This window comes from Rutilus rutilus (assembly GCF_951802725.1).
Source record: "Rutilus rutilus genome assembly, chromosome: 1".
Lineage (NCBI taxonomy): Eukaryota > Metazoa > Chordata > Actinopteri > Cypriniformes > Leuciscidae > Rutilus > Rutilus rutilus.
This window is the reverse complement of record NC_140209.1, coordinates 18,807,068-18,833,414: the sequence shown is the minus strand read 5'-3', so window position 1 is coordinate 18,833,414 and position 26,347 is coordinate 18,807,068. Positions and strand designations below refer to the sequence as shown.

General features: G+C 36.1%; 2 protein-coding genes and 1 long non-coding RNA gene across 3 annotated transcripts in view; 1 reads left to right on the top strand and 2 right to left on the bottom strand.

The window, feature by feature from the left end:
• The window catches only part of LOC311292364 (uncharacterized protein), a 78,871-nt gene that overhangs the window by 24,632 nt on the left and 27,892 nt on the right, over positions 1–26,347 (bottom strand). The window lies entirely within an intron of this gene.
• Positions 10,092–13,244, top strand: LOC311276474 (galactose-specific lectin nattectin-like). Its single transcript, XM_084386151.1, has 6 exons — positions 10,092–10,269; positions 10,652–10,708; positions 11,720–11,799; positions 12,267–12,401; positions 12,871–12,982; positions 13,092–13,244. Exons 1-6 carry the CDS (start codon positions 10,212–10,214, stop codon positions 13,148–13,150), a joined length of 501 nt encoding a protein of 166 aa, XP_084242277.1. The 5' UTR covers positions 10,092–10,211; the 3' UTR covers positions 13,151–13,244.
• LOC311292807 lies at positions 16,245–24,492 on the bottom strand. The gene is made up of 4 exons (XR_014627804.1): positions 24,445–24,492; positions 24,292–24,365; positions 17,210–17,307; positions 16,245–17,101 (listed from the first exon to the last, which is right to left on the bottom strand). It is a non-coding gene; the product is annotated as an uncharacterized lncRNA (long non-coding RNA).

Sequence of the window (26,347 nt, the reverse complement as noted above, 5' to 3'; positions counted from 1 at the left end):
AAGATCGTTCTAAATATCAAAGATAGTAGAGTTCACACCACAACGAAAATAGGCATAGAGAAGCGATATTGTTGGAAACACTTTCAGAATGATTTTTCTCCAGCTGATGAATGTGTTTTGGAAATTGATATTGCTATTTACCTGTTTCAAAGAAATATTATTTGCTTGCTTTTAAGTTAATGCCATATAAAGATGCTTTAATGCGGCTTGGAAAGAACCTGTATTTCTTAAAATATGTTAATGTTATCAAGTTAATGTAGAAACAAATGTATTTCACTTCTTTTTTGTAGAGCAGGATGAGATGAGCAAAAGTTTTGAAAGATAAGTTCTTGAACTTAATGTTTTGTAATCAACCACAGAGATTATCAAGAGGATAACATGGGCGTGAAGAGAACGTGTTGAAAGAGATGAAGAAGAGAAAGAGTGCTAGAAGAAGACAACATCATAAACAACAGAGGAAGGACATCCAGCTTATTAAGCATGATTTGCAGAAACCTTAACTCACCTCAAGACGTTTTCTCTTAGGACAGAAGACAAAATTACCAATCCAGTTTATTCCAGTTTGGCAAACCAGCAGTTGGTTATTATAACCCAACTGGGTAGGTTATGAGAGGGTGCATCATTTCTGCTGTCAGTGAAATTTAACACTGTGTTCATATGGAAACCATCAGCAGGGTGTTAAAGAAACACAGACTCAGTGTTAGAGTTAATTCGATACTTAAGTGATTAATTGAGTGCTGATTGTTTGATTATTGAAGACACCTGATGTTAATGAGCAGAATCACTGAAGAAAAGAGAAACCATTATGGTGATCAGTGTTTCCTTTAGTTGGGCAGTTTGACTCTTGGCTTTTTATGTGAGTTTGTGGTTTTTGTAACAGTGTTGACAAAACACATAACTTGTTGCAAAGGAAGCGTATACAAAAATGATCAGATGATATAGTTTAGATCAGGGGTGTCCAAACTCAGTCCTGGAGGGCCACTGTCCTGTAGAGTTTAGCTCCAACCTCAATTAAACACACCTGAACCAGATAATCAAGGTCTGATTATCTGGTTCAGGTGTGTTTAATTGGGGTTGGAGCTAAACTCTGCAGGACAGTGGCCCTTCAGGACTGAGTTTGGACACCCCTGGTTTAGATGATAAATATATTATATATATATATATATTTCTTACATGGCTTGGTTGAATTCCAATGTTGTATGCGGTCTGTTATTTCTTGATAACAGACCGCTGCGAAGTATAAACACACCGTTGCCATGAAAAACAGAGCGTTGCTATGGACGCAGGATTCTAACCGTAGAGACGGAACAGACTATTTTCTTTAGCGGAAGCAATACAATCGTTTTAAAATCAATACACTCCTTTTTAAATCAATATTTTGTGTCAAATTATTGATTTATTTGGTGGGTAGCTATGTCATAGCTTCGCGTCGGGGTCCCGATCAGCCTGTCGGGGTTGTATTCGCTATAACAACCGCCTCGCTCTACATTATCCCTTATAGCCTATATGTTATGATGTTGGAAGGGTGATGAAGGGAATGAACCCAATCACAGCCAGTAGTCACAGCACACGGTTTATTATATACAAATAATAGGAAAAACAAAGCCCACGAGGGGGCAAAACAAGACAGGACAATGGTGACTAACTAGACTATGACTTAGACAGATAACTAGAAGAAAACAAACAGCTGATACAAGAAATAGCTCAACAAGACGACGTGTAGTGAAGATGGTAATGCTGTTTGTGGAGTTGTTTAATCCTCCTCTGCTGAGATCTTCACAGATTTAATGTCTTCTTTTCTCTTCAGTTGATTTCATCTGAGACTGTGTCTGGAGTCAGTTGTAGTTCTTGTGTTTCTGCTCGTCTCTTTTTCTGTTCTCTTCTTTCCTTCAGTGATTCTGCTTGTTAACAGGCTTATTAAAGGTCCCGTTTTTCGTGTGTTTTTGAAGCTTTGATTGTGTTTACAGTGTGCAATATAACATGTGTTCATGTTTCGCGTGTAAAAAAACACAGTATTTTCCACACAATTTACTTATCTGTATACCGCTGTTTTCACTGTCCTAAGAACGGGCTGATGACTTCCTTATTCTATAAAGTTCCTCCTTCAGAAATACGTAACGAGTTCTGATTGTGCCAGCAGTTCATGTACGTTGTGATTCGACAGCAGCTTAGCGCACGTTGCCCGGAAAGATTTAAGCAACGTGCGCTACCTTAAGCATACCTTTAAAAGGTATGCCTCTTACCATAACGTGGAGACTGGCATGCGCATGCGCATAAATTGTAACCATTGATCTCTAAGTACAGCGTCCCTGGGAAGGCCAAACAAAGGTGATTGGACTCCGGAATGAAAATAACAGCGTCTCGACGACATGGCAACAAACACACTCTACAAACGCAACTCTTCCTCTTCTCCATGGAAGCACAACAAGACCACGCCCCCTTTTTTGTGTATTCCTGTGGGCGGAGGTTAGTCAAAAAACTGTTCTACTGACGTCATTAAAGAAGGAAGTAGAGGGATGTAGTCCAAACTGGCCATTCACTGTAGGCGACTTCTGTTAAATAAAATATCTCGCTTGGCATTGAACTTTGAGCTTTAGAATTTTACAGATATACTCTAACAACAACATTACACACTAACTAAAGTTTGAAACATCACTGTAAAAAATTTCTAACCCTCCCAAATCAAAAATTTCAAGTGACCGATAACATCTACATTTTTCAATTGGCCCAAGTGAAATTCAGTAAATTTCAATTGTAATTTCAATTGTCGTTATTTAATTTTATAATTTACAGAATTTCACTTGGGCCAATTGAAAAATGTAGATGTTATCGGTCACTTGAAATTTTTGATTTGGGAGGGTTAGAAATTTTTTACAGTGATGGGATCACGAAGAACGGGACCTTTAAGGCTGAAATTACTCCATATTTAATATACACAGACTTTGTGGCTCAGATAAGGTCAAGTTCTGGTTTATTTCTTTGCTCTTGGCTGACATGTGGCATTGCTATGGCCTGCTTGTGGCCCAGATCTGGCAAACAGGAGCGGTCCGCCCAAGTGCCATCATTCCACGCTTCTACCCAAATCTAACAATTTTATTGAACCATTAATACATTTATGAAACAATTCCTGTGATCCAGCTTCCTACACCTTGGAGGTAAAAAGGTTTCTGAACCATTGACTCAATTAATCTGTTCACTTTCTTAACAACTCTACCTGCCCATGTCCTAACACCCTGAACGGCAGTAACTGGAACTTGGGTATCAAGAGATGGATTCAGCTCCACTCTGAGGGAGATCCCTGCTACTATTCTCTTCGATGTGCAACTGGTCACTGGACTCTTTTCCCTTCGAACTGAAATGGTCTGTTCCCACAGCTTCCTCAACATCAGAATCTGGAACTACAGGGCTTACAGAGTCTTGAACTTCAGGGCTTTCAGAGTCCCCGTTCATCCATCTCCTGGTTCTCTCCTCCAGATCTGTTGGTTCCAAGTCATCCGCACAGGACTCACTTCTGACGCTACGTGACTCACACTCTGAATCTTCCGCAAAGAGCAGAATGCTTTCCTCCAAATCAGGCGATTCAACTGGTAGGAAACAAATGTCTAACACCAGGTTCCTGTGAACTATTTTTACATTCCCTTTCTCGTCCTCTAGCTTGTAAATGTGCTTCTGCAGGTTCCTGTCTACTACAGAGTACACCACAGGGTCCCACTTATCCGCTAGTTTCCTCTTCCCTCTTTCTCCTTTATTTGCCACCAGCACACGGTCCCCAATATTCAGAAAACGTAACCTTTTGCCTGTTTCCTCTGCTCTTTTTCAGAATGCCGCTGCGCTATCTCAGCCGCCTCATGGAGGCATTAGCAAACAGCATTACCAGCTTCACTTATTACTAACCAGATTTACTTTATAATTCTGACTGTAGCTAATGAAAAACTGATTCTTCAAATCAACATAAACTTAATACATTACATACAACAATACATAGTTAATACACAGAGTCGGCGCCAGGGCAGATCTACTGGAGGGGCATTGGGTCATCGGCGGGGGGGCACTGACGTTTGACAAATATTTTGACGCAGTGGCGACATCATAGTCCAACACAGCAGAAATCCTATATAAAACTAAACACGTTTATTATTATTAATATTAATTATTACATGGCTTGGTTTAATCCTAATGTATAATGCGGTCTGTTCTTTCTTGATAACAGCCGCTGCTAAGTATAACACACGTTGCCATGAAAAACAGAGCGTTGCTATGGACGCAGGATTCTAACCGTAGAGACGGAACGGACTATTTTCTTTAGCGGAAGCAATACAATAGTTTTTAAATAAATAAACCTTTTTAAATCAATATTTTGTGTCAAATGATTGATTTATTTTGTAGTTAACCATGTAATACAACCGCCTCGCTTTACTTATATATCTTACAAGCAGCCAAGTATAAAACACAAATGCAGATAATGTATACCCAGCAAACATTCATCAACAATTCACCTGCTTAGTAGGCCTTATCATGAAAGCCAGGGCTGGCTTCAATAAGTGAAATGAACAAACGACTTACTCTCAGAAATGACTTAAGAATGACTGAGACTGTGGCAAGATGCCCTGTCCATCTCTGCTCCAGAAGACGCTTAAGATGCGCACCTTTATAATGCATAGCAACCGTTGGCTTTCTACAGAACTTGTATAGGGAATCGCACACTTCAAAAAACTCCAAAAGTGCGGACTCTGAAGACATAGTATGAACCACGACCAAATGCAACTGATGGTTTAGGCAGTGCACGTAAGGTATCTCACGTCCAAGTCTGTCCTGTAGAATTTTCTGAACACCACCACGTTTCCCCGACATAAGCGCAGCTCCGTCATATACCTGACTCAGAATTTTTGAGCTATCCAGGCCAACTTTGTTAAGCTCAGTCAGAACGGTGTCAGTTAATGTCTGTGCGTCACCTTTCTGAGCCGTAGCGATGCACAGTAGACTAGGGCTGGGCGATATGGAATTTTTTTTTATCACGATATGTTTTTCCATATTGATCGATCTCGATTCTTATCACGATATGTAGTTTTTGCAGATGCTGCCAGTGTAAGGGACATCCTGAAGCTTGAAGAAACAAGATATTCACTGAAACTTTAGAATAAAGTTTAATAACATAAAAAATTAAACAATATGCCTTTCAATAATGAGCACAAAATATTTTTGTTAAGGTCTTCATGCAGCCAAAGGATTCACATTACACTCCCACATTTATGAATCTTTCTATTGGTCAAGAGAGCAGCTTATTTGGAGGTATTGAAAAATACAAAAATAAAAGGTTGTGCACATCATTTGTAATTGCAAACATGAGTCATCTCCCTTTATACAATAATACAAACTTTTACTTATTGAAACATTGTATATAAACTAACAGCTGTGACAACTATCACATCAAATTGCTTTGGCTGGACAGTGAACATCTCAAGTAGCCTACAAAAAGAGTAAACATGGCCCTGGCACAAATACTACCTGTAAGATTAAGGTAGATCTCTAGAATTGTTTTATAAGTAGAATGAAATCTGAGCCAAAATTGCACAAATATGTAAACATAGTAAACCAAGGGCTGGGCGATATATCGCATGACATTGTTAGGCACATCTCGTCAGTAAAGCCGGTTCCTTGATTAGTAGTAAATCGCCATCACCTGCTTTCAGATGGAGCAGCATTTACAACACAGAGACGTAGTTAACTGACAAGCTGAGCCATATCGCATTAATTATCACGGATCGGGATCGCCTGTGATAATTAATGCTATATGGCTCAGCTTGTCAGTTGTCTGCCATATCCAAACCACGCGTCCACACAATTGACGTCGTGTTACCTTTTTTTTCAACAATGTCTTCGGTCTCGAGTTATGTAGTGATGTCGCCTTCACATTCGGCATTATTTTCGCTGTCCTCAACTTCAGTTTCGCTCATTTTTTTTTATCCTTTTTACAACTTTTTTCCCTCTCTCTCAGTCTCCTTCTGTTTACTGTAGCCACGGTGCTCGCTGAGAAGTGGGCGTGCCCTGCCGGCAGATACGGCAGCCGGCAGATACTGTTGCGCTTAGTTTTTCATGTGATATCGAATAATACGTCCCAATCATATTATCGAAATCGTTCAGAATATTATCGCGATCCCGTATCGAGATCGAATTATCGCCCAGCCCTACAGTAGACGCTCTGTCACTTTGTAAGTCTCATTCACAAATCGAAGCACAATTGATATATTTTCACATCCTGTGGGGTCACGCGTCCCATCAACTTTCAGAGTGTAATAAGAGTCACCAACTTCCTCCACTATAGCCTCTGTCACCACTGAGTGTTCTTATAAGTTCATTTTGCATATCATGACAGGTGTAAGTGGCATTGCGAGGGATTGTCTTCACCACATTAGCCAATTCATGATCCTTTTGGATGGTGTAATAAAGCATGGACAGGAAAAGTCCAGACCCCCCCTCCGACATGTCATCAAAAGCGTCAATCTTCCCCCGTAGTGGCAACTGGTTTTCAACTAAGAACCCAACCACATCTATTAATGAAGACACATAATACCGGTTTTTCCTTAGTTGATCTGCATTTACAAGGGTTGATACCTCATTCCCCGTATTACGACGCTTCTCCCTCTCCTTCCACATTGCATAGCAAGACATGTGGTCCTTCGAAGTTTCATGTTTATGAAATCCACGGTCTTTGGCCATAGCATGTTTCCAGTGACGATAGCCCACACTCGCGAAGGCATCCAATGTTCCAGATTTTCTGGTACAGCTGAACATCCGACAGCAAAAACAAAATGCTGCGTCTGCCTTGACACTGTACTCCAACCACTCTCTGTTGTGAAACCATTTATCAACGAATGATCGCCCCTTACCACTGTAAACAGTTACAGGATACTGTTTTAACACAATTTGGACAGGCCTGTCAGTCCCGATATCATCAACCGCAGTTCGCTGACTTGGAGGGCGTGTAGATTGCTGCTCTATGGCTGCGCTAGTTAAGTCTGTTGGCGGTTGTCTGGAGCTCGCATTAACAGAAGGGCCAGCTCGGCTCTCAGAGACCGTGGTACTGGTGGTGGTGGCCGGAGTGTCAGAGTCTGCTGATGGAAGAGGCTGAGGAGGACTTAACCATTTTCGTAAATCCATTTTTTGTCGAGAATTAGGCTAGTTAGCCGCTAACTTCTATGATATAGACGGACAAACTGTTGTTTTCGATTCAAACAACAACAACTTGAAATGGATTTTGCGCGCTGCAAATCAAATGTAACAAGTTTACTCAGCGACCAATAAGCATTGACCATTGACGACTAAGCCTAGTAACATGTCGTGAACAACCAAAATTATGCTTTTTCCCCATTCATTTAATTTTATTTCATGTAAGTTACAATTTGTACATTTAATATATATATTAAAAAAATAAAAAAAAAATTTGGGCCACGCCATGGCCTGTGGTAGGAGGGGCATCAATAACCACTAGGGGGGGCACGGCCCTCGAATGCCCCACCACAGCGCCGACGCTGTTAATACATTTAAATGACAGTTGGTCGATTAAGGCAGTCGGTTTCTCCAAGTGAAATTAGTTTTCATTTCCCCCTCTTTTTTTTTACATCAGTTTTTACAACATTACTGTTGCCATTATTTTACTGTAATAAAAAAACTGGTAAGGTCTAACAGTGCAGGTTTGGTCAGTTATAAATTTAGTCAAACATTTTTCTTTATGATGATGAAAACTATATCATCTGATCATTTTTGTATAAGCTTCCTTTGCAACAAATGATGTGTTTTGTCAACACTGCTACAAAAAACCACAAACTCACATAAAATGTCAAGAGTCAAACTGCACAACTAAATGAAACACTGATCACCATAATGGTGACCAAATATTTACAATAAACCATCAAGATCTAAACCTCTGTTAGTTATCAAAAAGACCTGTAGACAAATGACAGAAATAAAGTCAGTCTGGTTTGTAATAAAAGATATTTAATGTATTTTCAGTTGATTTCATCTAAAGCTGTGGTTGAAATTTGTTGACATTTGTAGTTCTTGTGTTTCTCTTTTCTTCAGTGATTCTGCTCATTAACATCAGGTGTCTTCAATAATCAAACAATCATCACACAATTAATCATTTAAGTATCGAATTAACTCTAACACTGAGTCTGTGTTTCTTTAACACCCTGCTGATGGTTTCCATATGAATATGGTGTTAAATTTCACTGACAGCAGAAATGATGCACCCTCTCATAAACTACCCAGTTGGGTTATAATAACCAACTGCTGGTTTGCCAAACTGGAATAAACTGGATTGGTAATTTTGTCTTCTGTCCTAAGAGAAAACTTCTTGAGGTGAGTTAAGGTTTCTACAAATCATGCTTAATAAGCTGGATGTCCTTCCTCTGTCATTTATGCTGTTGTCTTCTTCTAGCACTCTTTCTCTTCTTCATCTCTTTCAACACGTTCTCTTCACGCCCATGTTATCCTCTTGATAATCTCTGTGGTTGATTACAAAACATTAAGTTCAAGAACTTATCTTTCAAAACTTTTGCTCATCTCATCCTGCTCTACAAAAAAGAGGAAGTCAAATACATTTGTTTCTACATTAACTCCATTTTAAGTAATACAGGTTCTTTCCAAGCCGCATTCAAGCATCTTTATATGGCATTAACTTAAAAGCAAGCAAATAATACTTCTTTGAAACAGGTAAATAGCAATATCAATATCCAAAACACATTCATCAGCTGGAGAAATATCATTCTGAAAGTGTTTCCAACAATATCGCTTCTCTATGCCTATTTTCGTTGTGGTGTGAACTCTACTATCTTTGATATTTAGAACGATCTTAAGAACTATATCTTTATCGTTATTTTAATAGTTATCATCCTTGGTGTGAACGGGCCTTAATACTGTTATTTCTCACAATATGACATCTATAAAACATCAGTAACACAAAAACAAACATTAATGACACTCATCTTAATCAACCAGTACAGATAAATAACAACAGCAGCATAATATGTATTGAGATTCATATTAGAAGCAGACATATCATAGAAGAAGACATGCTGCTGTTTGTATGTGTATCTAAAAAAAATTCTTATAATGTATTTAAAAATTACATTCAGAATGTTTGATATCTGGCAAGAAAGCATTGCTGGTGAAAATCTAATAATAACAAGCGATCACTTTTGATCACATTTTTCTTTATGATGATGAGTGATGTATCACCTGACCATCTTTGTTAGCTAATAGTGAACAGAGTTTCTTGTTAGTTAATAGTAGCCACTAAGCAAAATTATGTTCAAAATACATCTTTTCAATGTCTTTGTCACAAAAGTGTACGGTCAACATACCTTGTTCATCATCACGTCTATATCAGACGTGCAGAACATGTCAAAAAAATACGTCATAAAAACTTTTATTCTGGCTCCTCAGTGGACGTCTCTTCAACGTACGCTTTTGTGACAAAGACGTAGAAAAGACGTCTTTTGAACATCATTTTGCTTAGGGTAGTTACTAGAATGTTAATAGTGCATTACTCGTTTGTAGCTCTGTAGTTATTCATTAATGAAGGAACAGTATTCAAAAGTGTTACCATTCACAGTATATTCCAGTAGGCTACTTTCTCGAAAACAACAAATATTACCCAGAATTCATTGTTTTCTAGGGTATCTAGGGAGAATGGTATGTTACGGTCAGAATTTGGCCGTTTTTTTTACAGCAAGGTTTTAGAGTGTGCATATTTGCTGATGACCGCAACAATCCTGCATTCATTCCAGGTGAACAAAGAGCATCTTATGAAGAGTGTGAGAAAATTTATAAACCATGTACATAAAACATGCACACTGATGCAATTACAAAATTACACTACTGAATAGATGAATAATAAACATTTATTTATTCTGTACACATACCAAGAACACACATAAAAGACACGTAAAAAAAAAAGATATTATAACAGAAGTGGCTCAAGCACAAACTATACAAAAACATTGTTTGTACAGGAAGTGAGAACATGAGCATGTGATGGATGATGCTGATAAACACACTCCCCTCCAGTATATAAAAAGATAAACCAGGGCTCCGCTCCACAACGCAATATCCAGACGCTGATATTGATGTACTGAACTGGTTTGTGTCACAAAAATACAAAACTTTGTAATAATTCTGAATAATTCTGTTTCAGTATTCTTTGAGAAACAATGGCGGTCTGGACTGTCTACCTGTCTCTCTGTCTTCTCATGGCTTTGAGAGCTTCAGGTAAGAGCATTATTCAACGTTTCACATCATTACTGTTATTTTAACATGAATTGTAGCACACCTGGGACTCTGTAATGACTAATCAGAAGAATGATCTAATACAGTATGTGCACTAAAGTAAACCCGAGTTTGTTACTTAATTATTATGATAACATTTATACAATAAAACAACAACAATTATATCAGCTAAAGTTATTGATTCATATTAATGTATTGTATATTTTTATTGTTGACAATAAAAAAAAATATAAAAAAAATATGCATGTTAAATCTGTAGTATATTTATTATTATTAGTAGTAGTAGTAGAATAGCAGTACCAGTACTACTGCTGCTGCTATTAGCATTTCTGTTTTAAAAATGTAGTATTTCTTTCTTTTTAAGTGGAAGCGAAACCTGTTCACAATAGACACCCTGATGTTGGAAGTAAAGTTTGTGGCGGTAAGGCTTCTTTTGTCTTCTACTTCTCTTGTCAGTGTGTATACAGTCCAAAAGTCCAAAACCTTTGCATTTCTCTACCTTAACAAGTATGTGTGATACCTGATGATCATGTTCTCCAGCGTGCTTTAAAAATGTCCTAAAGAGCATCTTGGAAGAAAGAAAATTTGACTGAAAAACAGGTTTGCATGATTAATGTAAACAAAAACTAAAAAATACTTATTTGATTAGTGCAAAATCTTAAATGTGATGTTTCTCTATTAAAAAAATTAAATAAATCCTTTGTTTATTTAAGGTACACTATGTAGGTTTTTTTGTTCAAAATATACAATTTTAAGTTTTGAGTCAATACATCATCAATCCTTCTTACAAAACATGATTCACTGATTCACTATGGTAAGCCTGTTATAAGTGTTTATATTTTAGACCTGTCGGAATGGTTTTCATGGGGAATTGCGTACATACATCACTCACCCGTGCGTGTCTCATCATATATGTAAATAGAGAAAAGTTGCTCCGGCTACTTTGCCATGTGTCTGGTGTGTGAGTGGCAGGGGTTAGCTTTCACATGAGCAGGAAAGGAAGAGATGGAGCAGCAAAAACCTGTTTTAAACAAACACCGAACAGAGGAGAAAAGAGAACGCGACAGATCTCGTAATAAAACAAGAACCAACATCAGCTTTAGGAGATGGAGAGAACTGAAGGATTTGAAATGTTGTAAAAGCGAAGTGGAGATGATGGTGTTTTTATTACTCAAAGGTGTTTTATTGAACAGATAGACTGTCTAACAGAGTTCACTGTAAAGCATCTATTGTGAAGCGTCGTCTTCATCTGCACTGTCATGCAAAGCCGAAGCACGACCACAACAATGTCGCATGCCTTTTTGTGTTTTAACCGGTAAAGGGACAAAAGTTACACACTGTACCTTAAAATTCTTAATTTAATTACATGAAAGGTCATTAATGGTAAAAATGAAATAAAAAAATAATAACACACAAAACTTCCCTTTAACAGGCTGTTCATCAGGATGGTCTGCCTATGGATGCAGATGCTTCAGGTTTTTCAATCAAGCTCACACGTGGATTGATGCCGAGGTATGATACATTCATCTTCTAATATGACATAACAAATCATAAACGAATATTCTTGGTTAAATACAACTTAAGCTCTGTAAACATCTCTGACAACTGTCAATTATCAGAGGAAAATAATTTCAACTTGTTCCTCAGTTTAAAAACAAAAAAATGTTAACAGTAAATAAATTACAATGGAGCTCTAGGAAAATACAGACACAACACATCATGAGAGTAGTGTGTTAGGATCACTTAAAAACTAGATTAGTATAATCTATATACTATATAAGTCTATCTAATCTATATACAGTATAAGCAGAACCTTTTCTACAAAAGTAGTCCCGCCTCAAAAGGCAGAATTTAAACTTCACGTGTAAAATAATACATTTGAAGGCATGTCACAGATTTTGGAAAATTAATTTAAAATAACACATTTTTTTATTTATTTTTATAAATAGTGGTGTTTGTTCATGTCTCCGCCTCTACAGAAAAGCTGTTTGGGCCATGATGGGAACCTTGCTTCTGTGCACAGCCTTGAGGAGTACACTTTTGTACAGAACCTGATTAGATCCGAAACTAGTGCCACAACTCGTGCCTGGATCGGAGGGAGTGATGCTGTTCAGGTATGCAATTCTTTTTTTGATCATACTTTTTGTGCTACTGGGCATTAACAGTTACATTTACATTAAAACAAATTTTATATTAAAACATTTTTCAAAATGCATGAAGATAGTGTTTTTATAATTTTTTATTTTTTTGGGGGGTCCTCCGAAAAGTTAGTTTAGGGCATTGGCAACCATGAGATGGGCACCGCTCACCATGATCATGTCATACTCGAGTGTTTGTATTGTGAAACTTGATGTGAAATAGATGCTGATATGATAATTGAGTAATTTAGCCCTGCCTTAAATATTTTTCACATGTTCTTTACTGATACCCTTTTTGTGAAGTAATTTATATTCATTTCTGTTTAGATTGCTGACATTTTTAAAGTGGAGATGGGGTTAGGGTTCATGAGGAATCATATTTTAGATGAATAAAGATTAAATTAAGCCATGTAAGCTGTGGACATAAACACAACTCTGTTCACAGGAGGGAGATTGGCTCTGGAGTGATGGATCCAAAATGAAATTTAAAATATGGTCACCTGGAAATCCCAGTAACTATGCTGGAAATGAGCACTGCCTTGAGATGAACTATGACAGTAAGTAACTGATGTTAATGCTCAAACTATCTAAATAAACATTCATTCTTTTTTTTTTTTCATAATACACAAATGATAAAAACAACTATTTTGTTCTATCTTGCAACAGATGGCAACTGGAATGATGACGTATGTTCTGACAAGAAGCCATTTGTGTGTGTGAAATGAACAATCAATGTAGAAGAAACAAGCTACTTTGACTCATTTACTTCCCTTTAGAAATGTTCAGTGGAGGTAATAAATGTGTTTTAAAGAAGTTTAATTGTGTTTGTTTGATTGTGTTTTGTGAATGATAAGTTAATGACTCAGTGACATATAATTTGGGTATCACCCTCTCTCTCTTTTCACACTAACACACATTAGAATAAGTAATTTGACATCCTAAAATACCAACAGTAAAACAAAACCCCAAAACACTAGATTGCTAGAATAAATCCCACAAATAAATAAATAATGAAACAAGTAAAATTATAATTTGAAAAAGTTAGTCACACTCACCAAATATATTAAAGCCACTCTTATTTTGTGTCTCACTACCAGGTTATTATCCTGTATACCTTCAATAAATGTCAAATATTTACTCCACTTTCTCCAAAACCAAGTAGTCTATATGCATTTTTTTTTCGTATGCTGCAACTTTCCCCAATTCTATAACCCATGAAGGACGGTGACCATGGCAAATCCACAGATTAACTAGTGAAAGCTAGTTGAAAAAGACAAGAGGCATGACGTGAATGGCTGCCAAAAAAACCCACCCGTTAAGGTTTTATAAATTTAAAATGTATTTATGTGTTTATTTATTTATATGTATTGTTTTATTTACTGTACAGTTTTTATGGGATTCCAAATAAAACAGTGGCGTGCACAGGGGGGGCTCAAGCCCCTGCCCCTTTTGTCTCAATGTATTGTGCCCCTCTCTGATAAATGTAAATAATTATAATTATTAAAATAAATATTATAATAAATAACAATACACTTATACACCATTGCCACTAACAATAATAATACAAAAAAAATTTAAATATTTTTTTTTTGGCGGAGGTGAAGTGGTAGGCGGAATCTTCAAACTGCACGAGCAAATGCTCATTTCATTTCCTGTTTGGAATGGAATAACGAGAAATGAAAACCAGCTCGTTTATTCGTTTTTTTGTTTAGTTTAAAAAATGAAAAATGAGATTTTGGCTCGATTTTTTTTATTTTTCGTTTGTGGTTTACAAATCGGTTTATGGGTTCAATATTTCATTTGCACATGTGGGCGGCGGTGAAACGCCCCTTTCATCTGATTGGTCAAACCGCTCCGCCTTCAGTAAGCTACAAGCTTTTCTTTCTGTCAGGCAGAATAAGAGTCAGTACGAGTGCGGCACTGACAAATGTACTTTAATAAAATAATGTCTGAAACCACCACTCACTGTTAACTACGCACAATATTTGAAGCAGAAATATGTTGCTGGTCACGTAATTCGTGCTGCTGCGACTTACAAGCGACCCAATTAATGTGAGCCACAGTATATGACAGATTATTTTAGCATGATGTATTTCCTATTGATCAATACAGTGCAAATAGTTCCGTCTCTTTGGATAAAAGGGAAGTGGAAATAAAAACCAATAATAGGCTGAACTGTACCTTGATAATATGTCCGTAACATTTAGGCTACCACTCTCGTCTTCAAAAGGCAGGCAGGCGTGTGTATGTAGGAAAATACTCTTTGTGTTGTGGCTTTGATCAAACAAAGAGACTGTCACGCAGGTGTAGAAACACACACGAAGGTGCCACGTCCGTGCCGAGGGTCCCCTCGGTCAGGGAATAGAACAACTGGCAATGGGACTAGTCTGGAGAGGCAAACAAATCTATCTGTTTCAGTTTCGGTTTTCAATCTGATCAAGCATTTACATGTTCTCTCGATCAGATTACAAAAGGAATAAACCACCCCTTTCAATCGAGAAAAAAAAAATGTAACTCAATTTTAGCCGCATTCTGAGTCTGACAATGTCATTAGTTTTTATCCAAGGCCATAGCAAGTGTTATTAGCTTAGGGATATACATCAAGTGAAAAGAGTCCATGTCCAGCTCTAAATTGTAAGGAATTTATATCTTTGATTTCATAGTACACTTTACAATAAGGTTAATTTGTTTATAATTCATATTAACTAACATTAACTAATCATGAGCAAAATATTTGTTTGGCTACTGTAGGCCTATTTGTTAATCTTAGTTAATAATAATACAACTTTTAATTGTTTGTTCATGTTATGTCACAGTCAGTGCAGTAACTAATTTTGATTTTAATATTGTTTTAGTAAATGCTGAAATTAATATTAAGCATGATTTGCAGAAACCTTAACTCACCTCAAGAAGTTTTCTTTTAGGACAGAAGACAAAATTACCAATCCAGTTTATTCCAGTTTGGCAAACCAGCAGTTGGTTATTATAACCCAACTGGGTAGTTTATGAGAGGGTGCATCATTTCAACTGTCAGTGAAATTTAACACTGTGTTCATATGGAAACCATCAGCAGGGTGTTAAATAAACACAGACTCAGTGTTAGAGTTAATTTGATTCTTAAGTGATTAATTGTGTGATAATTGTTTATTGAAGACACCTGATGTTAATGAGCAGAATCACTGAAGAAAAGAGAAACACAAGAACCTCAACTGACTTCAACCACAGCTTTAGATGAAATCAACTGAAAAGACATTAAATATCTCTTATTACAAACCAGACTGACTTTATTTCTGTCACTTGTCTACAGTTCTTTCTGATAATTAATAGACGTTTAAATATTGATGTTTTATTGTAAATATTTGGTCATCATTATGGTGATCAGTGTTCCTTTAGTTGTGCAGTTTGACAGTTGACAGTTTGTGTTTTTTGTAAAAGTGTTACAAAACATTGTTAGTGAAAATCTATTAACAACGAATAACCACACTGTCAACCCTTGCTGTAAAAAAAAGGGTCAAATTCTAAAATTATCATACCATTTTCCATTAAAATGCAAGGCAAGTTTATTTAAATAGCACATTTCATACACAATGGTAATTCAACGTGCTTTACATAGAATAAATTAAAATAATCAAAAGAAATAAGAATAATTAAACCAGTTTAGAAAAAATAAATAAAAAATACAGTACAAATAGTTGGACGAACATTGGCACAGTGCTCATTCATTAGTGCCTTCGGTTTGATCTATCCTGGACAGAGATTTGAGGAAACACCAGACTAAACAGTAGTCTACTAGAAATAATGATTTCAGAACAGTTCAGAATAATTCAAATATAACATTTTATTTGTCAGGTAAAAATTTATCATATCATTTTTAATTACACAAGTAAATTATTAAAAGCCAATTCAGAAATAATAAATACATCAGATATCTTAAAGAGACATCACCCAAAGAGTTTTCAATCTTTCTCATACTACCAGTGAATGCAATGAAATTAAGACCATTTTACCAATCGCACTGAGACATTTAAAATGATACCAAACATGAAATCACATCATATGTGATATATAGACATTCTCAGTGAACTTTTAGTGACTTGACTCAGGGAGAGAGGAGGGGGATGCAGAGATAAGGAAGGAGAAAAGTTTGAACAAGACAATGTCCTGTGCTCTTTCTTTGCGATCTTCTGTCCAGGGTGTGTTTTATTGCTTTATTGCAGGGTGAATTTTGTCTCAGCTTTTGTCTTGGTAGGAAAATCAAGTCTTACAATATGATTGCTGTTCAGATGTCCCACATTCAGATGTTATTTGGATTATAAAGCTGGAGGCTAATTGCAGTAGAAACCCAGAGCATCAATTTCATCTCCACTTCTCCCTTTAATGCCATAACACTTTCCTGATCCAACATTAACAATCACAGGCTCCCCCAGTGCACTACATTTGATAGACATTGTTTGTTTTTTACCGTTAATTTTTTTAACCACAATTTCCAGACCGCAAAATCTGTTATTATTCTTATTTGGCCACAGTGTTGCAGCGACAATTTTATCAGTGCCCTCAATAAGAAATTCTTCTTTGTTTCGTCCTGCTACACTACCAACTTGAATCATCTGATAATCCTGGAAAATCACCTGGATTGTGTTCAGTGATGTCACGTAGGATCCAAAGGTGTAACTCGCCTGTGGCACAAATTGATTTCATGTGAACAAAATAACTAAAAGATAGTAATTTGATTAAATATAGGAATAAAAAATGATAGAATGAAAACAATCTTCAACCACCCTCACCTTATTGTAAGTAATGATGATCTTATAAAAGTTGTTGTAGAGAGCGGACTTAAACGTGAATTCATCACCACCAGTCCCACCCACAATCACATGTTCTGCTGTGAAAAGAATTAAGATTTTAAAAAAAAGAAGAAGATACAGTTACACAACAGCAGAAGTTTTCAGTCCTTTATTAAAAATAAAAAATAAATTATATATACATATATCTTTTGAGTTCTAAAATTGGTAAGGTTAACACAGTTCAGTAATTATTACGAGTGACAACCACATTCAATAACTAAACGGATTAAATTTGCAAGACTCATAACAGAATTTCCAGGCCTTTCCTATTTGAGCATTTAGCACAGCTTCTCGTCCAACCCACTAAGCAAAATGATGTCCAAAAGAAGTTTTCTCAACGTCTTTGTCAGAAAACCGTACGTTGATAAGACGTCCACTGAGGAGCCAGAATGAAAGTTTTTATGACGTCTTTTTTAACGTGTTCTGCACGTCTGATATAGACGTTCATGGAACCTCCGTACAAGGTTAAAAACTAGTTCACTGTTGTTGTGATTCATATGCAAACTATTGATGTCTGTGTGTGACCATATGAAACACTTACTCAAAACATTGTCTGCACATGCATTTAATCCTCCTTCAGATAAGCAATCATTTTTATTCTATTAGTGCCAATACTGCAGTTACATGATGGTTTTGTCATTATCAATGAGCTGATGACACCTGATCTCACTTTATCTTGGCTTTCTTTGCCACAACAATCGTGTTTTACAAACACACGGTTACAGCAGCCAGAGAAAAGATAACACAAGAAGTAAAGGGACCAAGAGCCCAACTAAAGCAAACACTGCAAACAAATGAAACATAAATATCAACATCTAAACCTCTGTTAATTCTCAATATGAACTTCGGCAGACATCTGACAGAAATCCCAGCTAACAGACTTTTGTTATAAGACCGTTCTCCAAATATTCAGTGTTGGTTTTGGAAACGTAAAAAATATTTTCTTGAGGTGAGAGGAACGTGCTTTAAAGGGTATAATGTTCCTCAAAAAAATTATACTACAGATTTAACATGCGTATTTGTTGTTGTGTTTCAACAATAAACATAATAAAATACATTCATACGAATCAATAACTTTAGCTGATATAATTGCTGTTGTTTTATTGTCTAAATGTTATCATAATAATTAAGAAACAAACTCAGGCCATGTCCACACTAAAAAAAATTTAGAAAAATTTCGTTTTCAAACGAAAACGTATATTTTTCTCTCTGTTTTGGCCTTCCGTCCACACTGAGACAGCGTTTTTATTAATGAAAACTGAGCTTTTTTGAAAACGCTCTCCAAAGTGGATACATTTGAAAACGCCGTTTTCACGTTGTAGTGTGGACTGTGAAACCGGTGGTATTTAAAAACGATGACGTAAATTAAGTCATGTGACGCATATTGTACCAATAGATATTCATGTTTATACCAGTATTGTGCCTGTTATGCTATGCACTTTCACACAGTTGTTAAAAATATTCTACATTGCACACTCTTCATATCACAGTCCTGCAAAGATGACAGAATTTACTCACATTTGCTGTCCTGCGGCAATACATGAGAGCAGTTGCGTTGTAAAAATGAATACGCTATATATAATCAATAAAATTGTGGCAACAGATTACAAGCAATATTAGTAATTAAATTTAACAAATTAGAATTGAGTAAGAATTAATCAAATTAATTCCTTAAAAGGTAACCATTTAAAATGAGTAGAATTTACAAAAAAAAATTGTTTTTTTTATTGGCAACATTGAAGACACCTGATGTTAACAAGCAGAATCACGGAAGGAGAAAACCGTAATTTAAAGTCACCATTATGGGGATCAGTGTTTGCTTTAGTTGGGCTCTTCACCTTAAATCATTTACTGTAGATTTTGTTTGGCTGCTGTACCTGAATTATAACAGCCAGATGAACAATGAGAAAAGGTGATCTGATGGTGTTGGTTGTGTTTTAACATAATCATTATTTCACAATCATTTGACCTGAATCTCTGAACTCATATAGATCCCAATTTACTTTGGAACCTAATTTACCAATTTAGGTTTTTAATTATAGCAGCACTGTTCTTGCACAGAATACTATTTTGAACTTTTACAATGTAATCCAAAGATTTCTTAAACATGTCTCATATACAATTTTTTATTTTTTTTTTATTTTTTTTTATTTAGTTTTTAGACACACAGACATCAATAATCAGCCTGTGAATCTCAACAATGGCGACATGTTGCAGTGCATTCTGGGTGTAACCAATCAAAACTCATTCATGGCTCCCATCATACATTGCTGCATGAATAAATAATGAGCTTATGATCAGAGGTGATCTGTTTGTCCCCATTGCTGAGATTCATACGCAAATTCTTGCTGTTCTATGCCTACATAAAACTTTTTTTTTTTTTATTGATTTGATCATATGGATTTCATTGAAAAGGCTAAAAATATTATGCTGTACAAGGACAGAGCTGCTATAATTAATAAAGTAAACCTAACTCAGAATTTGGGCTCTATATGAGTTCAGTGATTCAGGTTAAATGATTGTGAAATAATGATTATGTTAAAACACAACCAACACCATCAGATCACCTTTTCTCGTTGTTCATCTGGCTGTTATTACTCAGGTACAGCAGCCAAACAAACAAAATCTAAAGTAAATAATTTAAGGGTCAAGAGCCCAACTAAAACACACACGGATCACCATACTGGTGACTTAAAATTCCGGTTTTCTCCTTCAGTGATTCTGCTTGTTAACATCAGGTGTCTTCAATGTTGCCAAAAAAAAAAAAAAAAAGTTTAAAAAAAAATTGTTGTAAATTTTACTCATTTTAAATGGTTACCTTTTAAGGAATTAATTTGATTAATTATTACTCAATTCTTATTTGTTAAATTTAATTAATAATATTGCTTGTAATCTGTTGCCACAATTTTATTTATTAGATATAGCGTATTCATTTTTACAGTGTGCGTGCAACCTGGACCGCATCAGTGAATGGTGAGATATTTTACTAAATAAAATGATCCTGTCAGAAGAATTGCGTGATAACTTCATTATTTATTTTTCCATCTGAATCATATCAGTGATCTTTTGTGGGGTTTTACGCATGCGCAGTAAGGTGAATTTAGCGTTTTCAGGCGTTTTTCAAAAGTTTCTCATCCACACTGAAATGTCCGAAAACGCCTGAAAACGCTAGTGTGGACGGAGAGCGTTTATAAACGAAAACGCTGTTTTCAAATGTATCCGGATTGATGTAGACGTAGCCTCAGATTTACTTTAGTGCACATACTGTATTACACTGTTAGACCTTACCGGGTTTTTTTACAGTAAAATACTGGCAACACTGTTGCCAGTAAAATACTGTTAATTGTACAGTTCTTTACTGTAGTCTAGTTTGTTTCTGTAAAAATGCACTAAATTCTAACGCAAGTTAACTAATTACACTTGCAGAAACCGACTGCCTTAAATTGACCAACTGTCATTTAAATGTATGAACTAAAATTTATAATGCATTAATAATGTGAGCAAAGTAAAACTGTGAACTTCTTTCATTTGAGACCAGAGCATGTGAGCGGAGTGGAGCGGTGAGAATCTCCGCTCATCGCTCACTGAACTGTTCACCCCTCCGCTCCCCCGCTCAAAGCTACATCAGGCCGCTCCGCTCATTTTCGCTCAGCGCTCAACGCAGTTTGCTTCGCGCTCCACTCAAATCACCCCCCGCTCGCTCCAAAAAAGGAAAAAAAATCTACATGTATATTGTAGCGGTCCCCAACCTTTTTTTGCGCCACGGACCGGTTTAAAATCAGACAATATCAGACACGGACCGGCCTTCAAGGTGTGTGGCGGATAAATACAACAAAAATGATTAAAATTATACGACTGGCATAAAAACTGGGGTATTTTTTTAAATAGCCTATAATAATAAACGTGAATCCAATGTGTAGGCTTACTCGCAACTTTATTAATAGCGTCCTCTAACATCGCGCAGGCAAATGAGAAAGTCTGAAAACAAACAAAATGCCCCCAAAAGAAAAAAAATCTCTATGTTTTCAGTGCTGATGCGTTCACGTAACATGTAAGGGCACCTAAAAGCTGTCACAACGAACCGGCAAAATGATTATGAATATGTAAAATATAGCAGAAGACATTTTAATTTTTTTTATGTCTGTCGGCTGGAAAGATGCTGACTCGTGATCTTCGCAGTAGTGAACGCGCCTGAGAGAAATGCACATTTCATACGGGAGAGCAGTCTGTTTTCTTTCGTTTTGAATTGTTCTGTTTAAAAGTAGACATTTCAAGCTTTATATATATGTCTCAGGTGTGTGAGGCAAGTAGGCTATACGCTGGTTCATTCATGAGACAAACTCCAGGTTCACGCCGGCGCCTTCGTATCGTGGTTATCTATTTTCTAATATATTTAGCCTACTTCTTATTAAATCCAGACAATGGTTGATGAAACCTTGATTAAAATTAAGATACAATTAATACAAAACGAAATTAATTTTAAAGACAGGCTTTGTGCTTTCTGTCTGAGGTCTGAGTGAAAGTTTTAAAGCAGTCTTATGCCGCTTTCAGAGCGCTCACGTCCGTAATGGAGAACTGTCCCGTCCATAACATTTTTTTTTTTTGGTATAAATTTCTAAATAAATGTGACTTATAGTCCAGTGCGAGGCTAGGCCTATGTTTTTTCTTCTTCATGGCACATTTTTTGACTGATGCGCCTTATAGGCTACTCCGGAGCGACTTATATTGATAGGCTACACCTGTATGAATTCTCATTTTACTTTTTGAACTCCATTATTGAGCCGAGTTTTGCCTGAAAATAGTCTACTGTTGATGACTGTGCAAGACAAATGGATTCAGGGTCAGGCTTGACTGAGCATGCTTCAGACTCGTGGTGTGAGCGGAGCGGAGCGAAATTGGAGCGGGAAATGCGACGCTCCGTCCTTTTGAAATTGCCGCTCTGCGCTCTGTCCAAGATCCGCCCGCTCGCGCTCCCCGCTCGCTCCCGCTCCACTCCGCTCACATGCTCTGTTTGAGACCACTAAAAAACTATTGTACATAAAAAGATTTCCACTGAACCAGCAACTACACAGTCACCGCCTGTTAAATAAAGCAACATGTAGCAGATCATCAATGTTTGTAGATCTTCTTCTGGACTGAAGCACAGGCTATACTCTTCAGCACAATGGTGACCCAAAAAATAAGATTTTACAGTAAACTACTGGCAACAGTGTTGCCAGTATAAACCTGTTTTATAACTTACAGTTTATTACTGTTATAATACATTTTGTGGGTGTGTCTTTTTATCTTACACTGTTAACCCTTTCAACCCCACAGGGAAAGCCACACTACAAAGAGTAACAAGTAACATTGACAGTGTTGCTGTGAGATAATTAGGAGAATATGTAAGTGATTGTTGAGCATTAGTGATGAACACCTGCTGTTAACAAGCAGAATCACTGAAGAAAAGAGAAACACAAGAACAGAAAATAGAGAAACACAATAACTACGACTGACTTCCAGCCATTACACATTATTACACTTATTATTACCCAGTATGACTTTATTTCTGTCATACAGAAGTTGTTATTGAAAATGTTTGTTTGAAGTTACCATTATAGAGATCAGTGCTTGCTTTAGTTGGGTTGCTGATGCTAAAACATTCGTCTTTCTTTTGCTGCTTGAGCTGTGTTTTTGCAAGTCACACTTGTGCACACACACAGTTTATGAATGATTGTGGTTGTAATTCTTATGATGACAAATTCATCATATTGCCTGTTCATTCAGTAAGGAATTAATTCTCATTCATTCAGAGTTTTATCCTCGATCAAAAGTGTTACATTATCACCACTGTGAAACTACAGCAATACATTACTATGACTCATTTTTTAAACACATCATGCATAAACCAAAAAAAAAAAAAAAAAACAGAGCTACACTATGTTTTAGAAACACAGAGATATCACAATTTAGCACATTAATCTCAACAATGGTGGCAGTATTTTTTTTTATTATTATTCATGCAGCAGTGCATGCTGGGAGTTTTATATTATCCTGGAACCCAGCATGCATTGCGACATGAAACTTTTCACCATTGTTGAGATTCATACGCTGATTGTTGATGTCTGTGTGTGTCTGAGTCAAGCAGGAATAAAATAAAATTGAATGCACTATATGATTGTTATTTTTCAGAAGACCTGATATCAGAAATATTGATTTCATTTTGTAGATACACAGATTTATGCTAAATATGACATAACCATAATTTCAATGAATATATACAGGAATAATCTGAAAATCAGACATGTCCAGAATGATTGTGACATCATCACAAAAGAATAAAAGCACCTTATAAATTTCATCTTGACTTTTTCTTGCCATATCAAATGTGTTTTATAAACTCACTGTTACAGCAGTCAGAGAGAGATGAAAGGTAAGAAGTCAAGGGACAAGAGACCAACTAAAGCAAATACTGATCTCCATCATGGTGACAACAAATTTTATTATTAACTAAATCTTTGTTAATTCTCAACAAGAACTTTTGTACATGTATGAAAGAAATAATGTTAAACTGGTTTGTAAACTGGTTTCACACTCAGTATTGCTGGAAGTTAGTTGTAGTTCTTGTGTTTCTCTTTTTTCTGTTCTTGTTTCTCTGTCCTTCAGTGATTCTGCTTATCAGGTGTTCATCAGTTTCTCAATTCACTCACTTCTTTTCATTCACTCTGTCAAGTGGACTATATTAGTGAACTGATGTAGGGAATAGTGAATGAGGGTATAGGGTTGGATTGTGAAAACAGCCTCTGAGTGTCGACTTTGAGCACTGTTCATTTACAGTATATTCCTGTAGGCTATTTTTGTTTTCTACGGTATATTACTGTTTTAATGGAAAATGGTATGATACTGTCTGAATTACGCCTTTTTTTACAGCAAGGGTTAACAGTGTAGATCATTCTTCTGATTAGTCATTACAGAGTCCCAGGTGTGCTACAATTCATGTTAAATTAACAGTAATGATGTGAAACGTTGAATAATGCTCTTACCTGAAGCACTCAAAGCTATGAGAAGACAGAGAGACAGGAAGACAGTCCAGACAGCCATTGTTCCTCAAAGAATACTGAAATTATAATAATTATTAATAATAATAATTATTCAGAATTAATTATTACAAAGTTTTGTATTTTTGTGACACAAACCAGTTCAGTAGATCAATATCAACGTCTGGATATTGCGTTGTGGAGTGGAGCCCTGGTCTATCTTTATATACTGGAGGGGAGTGTGTTCATCAGCATCATCCATCACATGCTCATGTTCTCACTTCCTGTACAAACAATGTGTTTGTATAGTTTGTACTTGAGCCACTTCTGTTATAATACCATTATTGTTTTATGTGTGTTCTATGAATACAGAATAAATGTTTATTATTCATCTACTCAGTAGTATAATTTTGTAATTGCATCAGTGTGCATGTGTTTATGTACATGGTTTGTACATTTTCTCACACTCTTCATAAGATGCTCTTTGTTCACCTGGAATGAATAGAGAGGATTGTTGCACAACAAAATCCCCAGTGTTAAAGGTCAAAAAATGTCCAACACCATCATATCACTTTTTCTCTTTATTCATCTAGCTGTTATAACTGAATTACAGCAGCCAAACTAAATCTAACGTTAAAAATGTAAGGGTCAAGAGCCCAACTAAATCAAACACTGATCACCATATTGGTGACTTAAAATTTGTGATTTTCTCCTTCAGTGATTCTGCTTGTTAATATCAGGTGTCTTCAATAATGCTCAATCATCACTCAATTAATCACTTAATTATCTCATTAACTTCAACACTTTCAGTTTTACTTTAAACTGAGTGTAGATTATATAAACACTGAGCAGTGTTAATTTAACACTGGGGATTTTGCTGTGTGCTTTCATCAAAAAACGGCCAAATTCTGACGTAACATACCATTTTCCATTAAGACTGTTATGAGATCAATGAACCGTAGATACCATAGAAAACAATGAATTCTGGGTAATATTTGTTGTTTTCGAGAAAGTAGCCTACTGGAATATACTGTGAATGGTAACACTTTTGAATACTGTTCCTTTATTAATAAATAACTACAGAGCTACAAACGAGTAATGCACTATTAACATTCTAGTAACTACCCTAAGCAAAATGATGTTCAAAAGACATCTTTTCTACGTCTTTGTCACAAAAGAATACGTTGAAGAGACGTCCACTGAGGAGCCAGAATAAAAGTTTTTATGACGTCTTTTTTGACGAGTTCTGCACGTCTGAGATAGACGTTCATGGAACCTCCGTACAAGGTTAAAAACCAGTTCAAATGTGGTCATTGTGGACATATTTTCAACATAATTTAAGGTCTCATTTAGAATTAATTTATACTGTTTCTGGACCAATTAAACACTCTCAGGATGCATTCAATTTAAACTCAATTTATTTCAATATAAATTCCATCTGTAATTGCAAAGCAACTCATAGATAGTGTTTGTTCAATAATCAGGAAAATAAAAGAAACCACTCAAACCTTCAACTTAGACAACTTAGCATCTGTAATTCACACATCTTTGGATCGTGAGAGAAACCAGATCTGAAGGAAATACTTTCTGGCTCAGACAGTGTTTCCCACTGAGCCTCTTGTGCTGCCCTTAATCACAGACATAAAATACAGATACTTTGACTATTTCTGTCAGATGTCTACAGAAGTTCATATTGAGAATGGACAGAGGTGTAGAAGTTGATATTTGTTTTTGATTCAGTGTTTGCTTTAGTTGGGCTCTTTGGCCTTGACTATTTGATGTAAGTTTTTCTCTGGCTGCTGTAAGTGTTTGTTATAGCAAGAGAAAATGTAACAGTAAAAAACAGTATAAATGCCCGTTCACACAAAGGGCAAAACCTATTAAGATAAAGATATGATTCTTAAAATTGTTATAAACATTTAAGATAGTAGAGTTCACACCACAACTATTATGAAAATAGGAATAGAGAAGCGATACTGTTGAAATCACTTTCAGAATGATTTTTCTCCAGCTGATGAATGTGTTTTGGATAGTGATATTGCTGTTTACCTGTTTCAAAGAA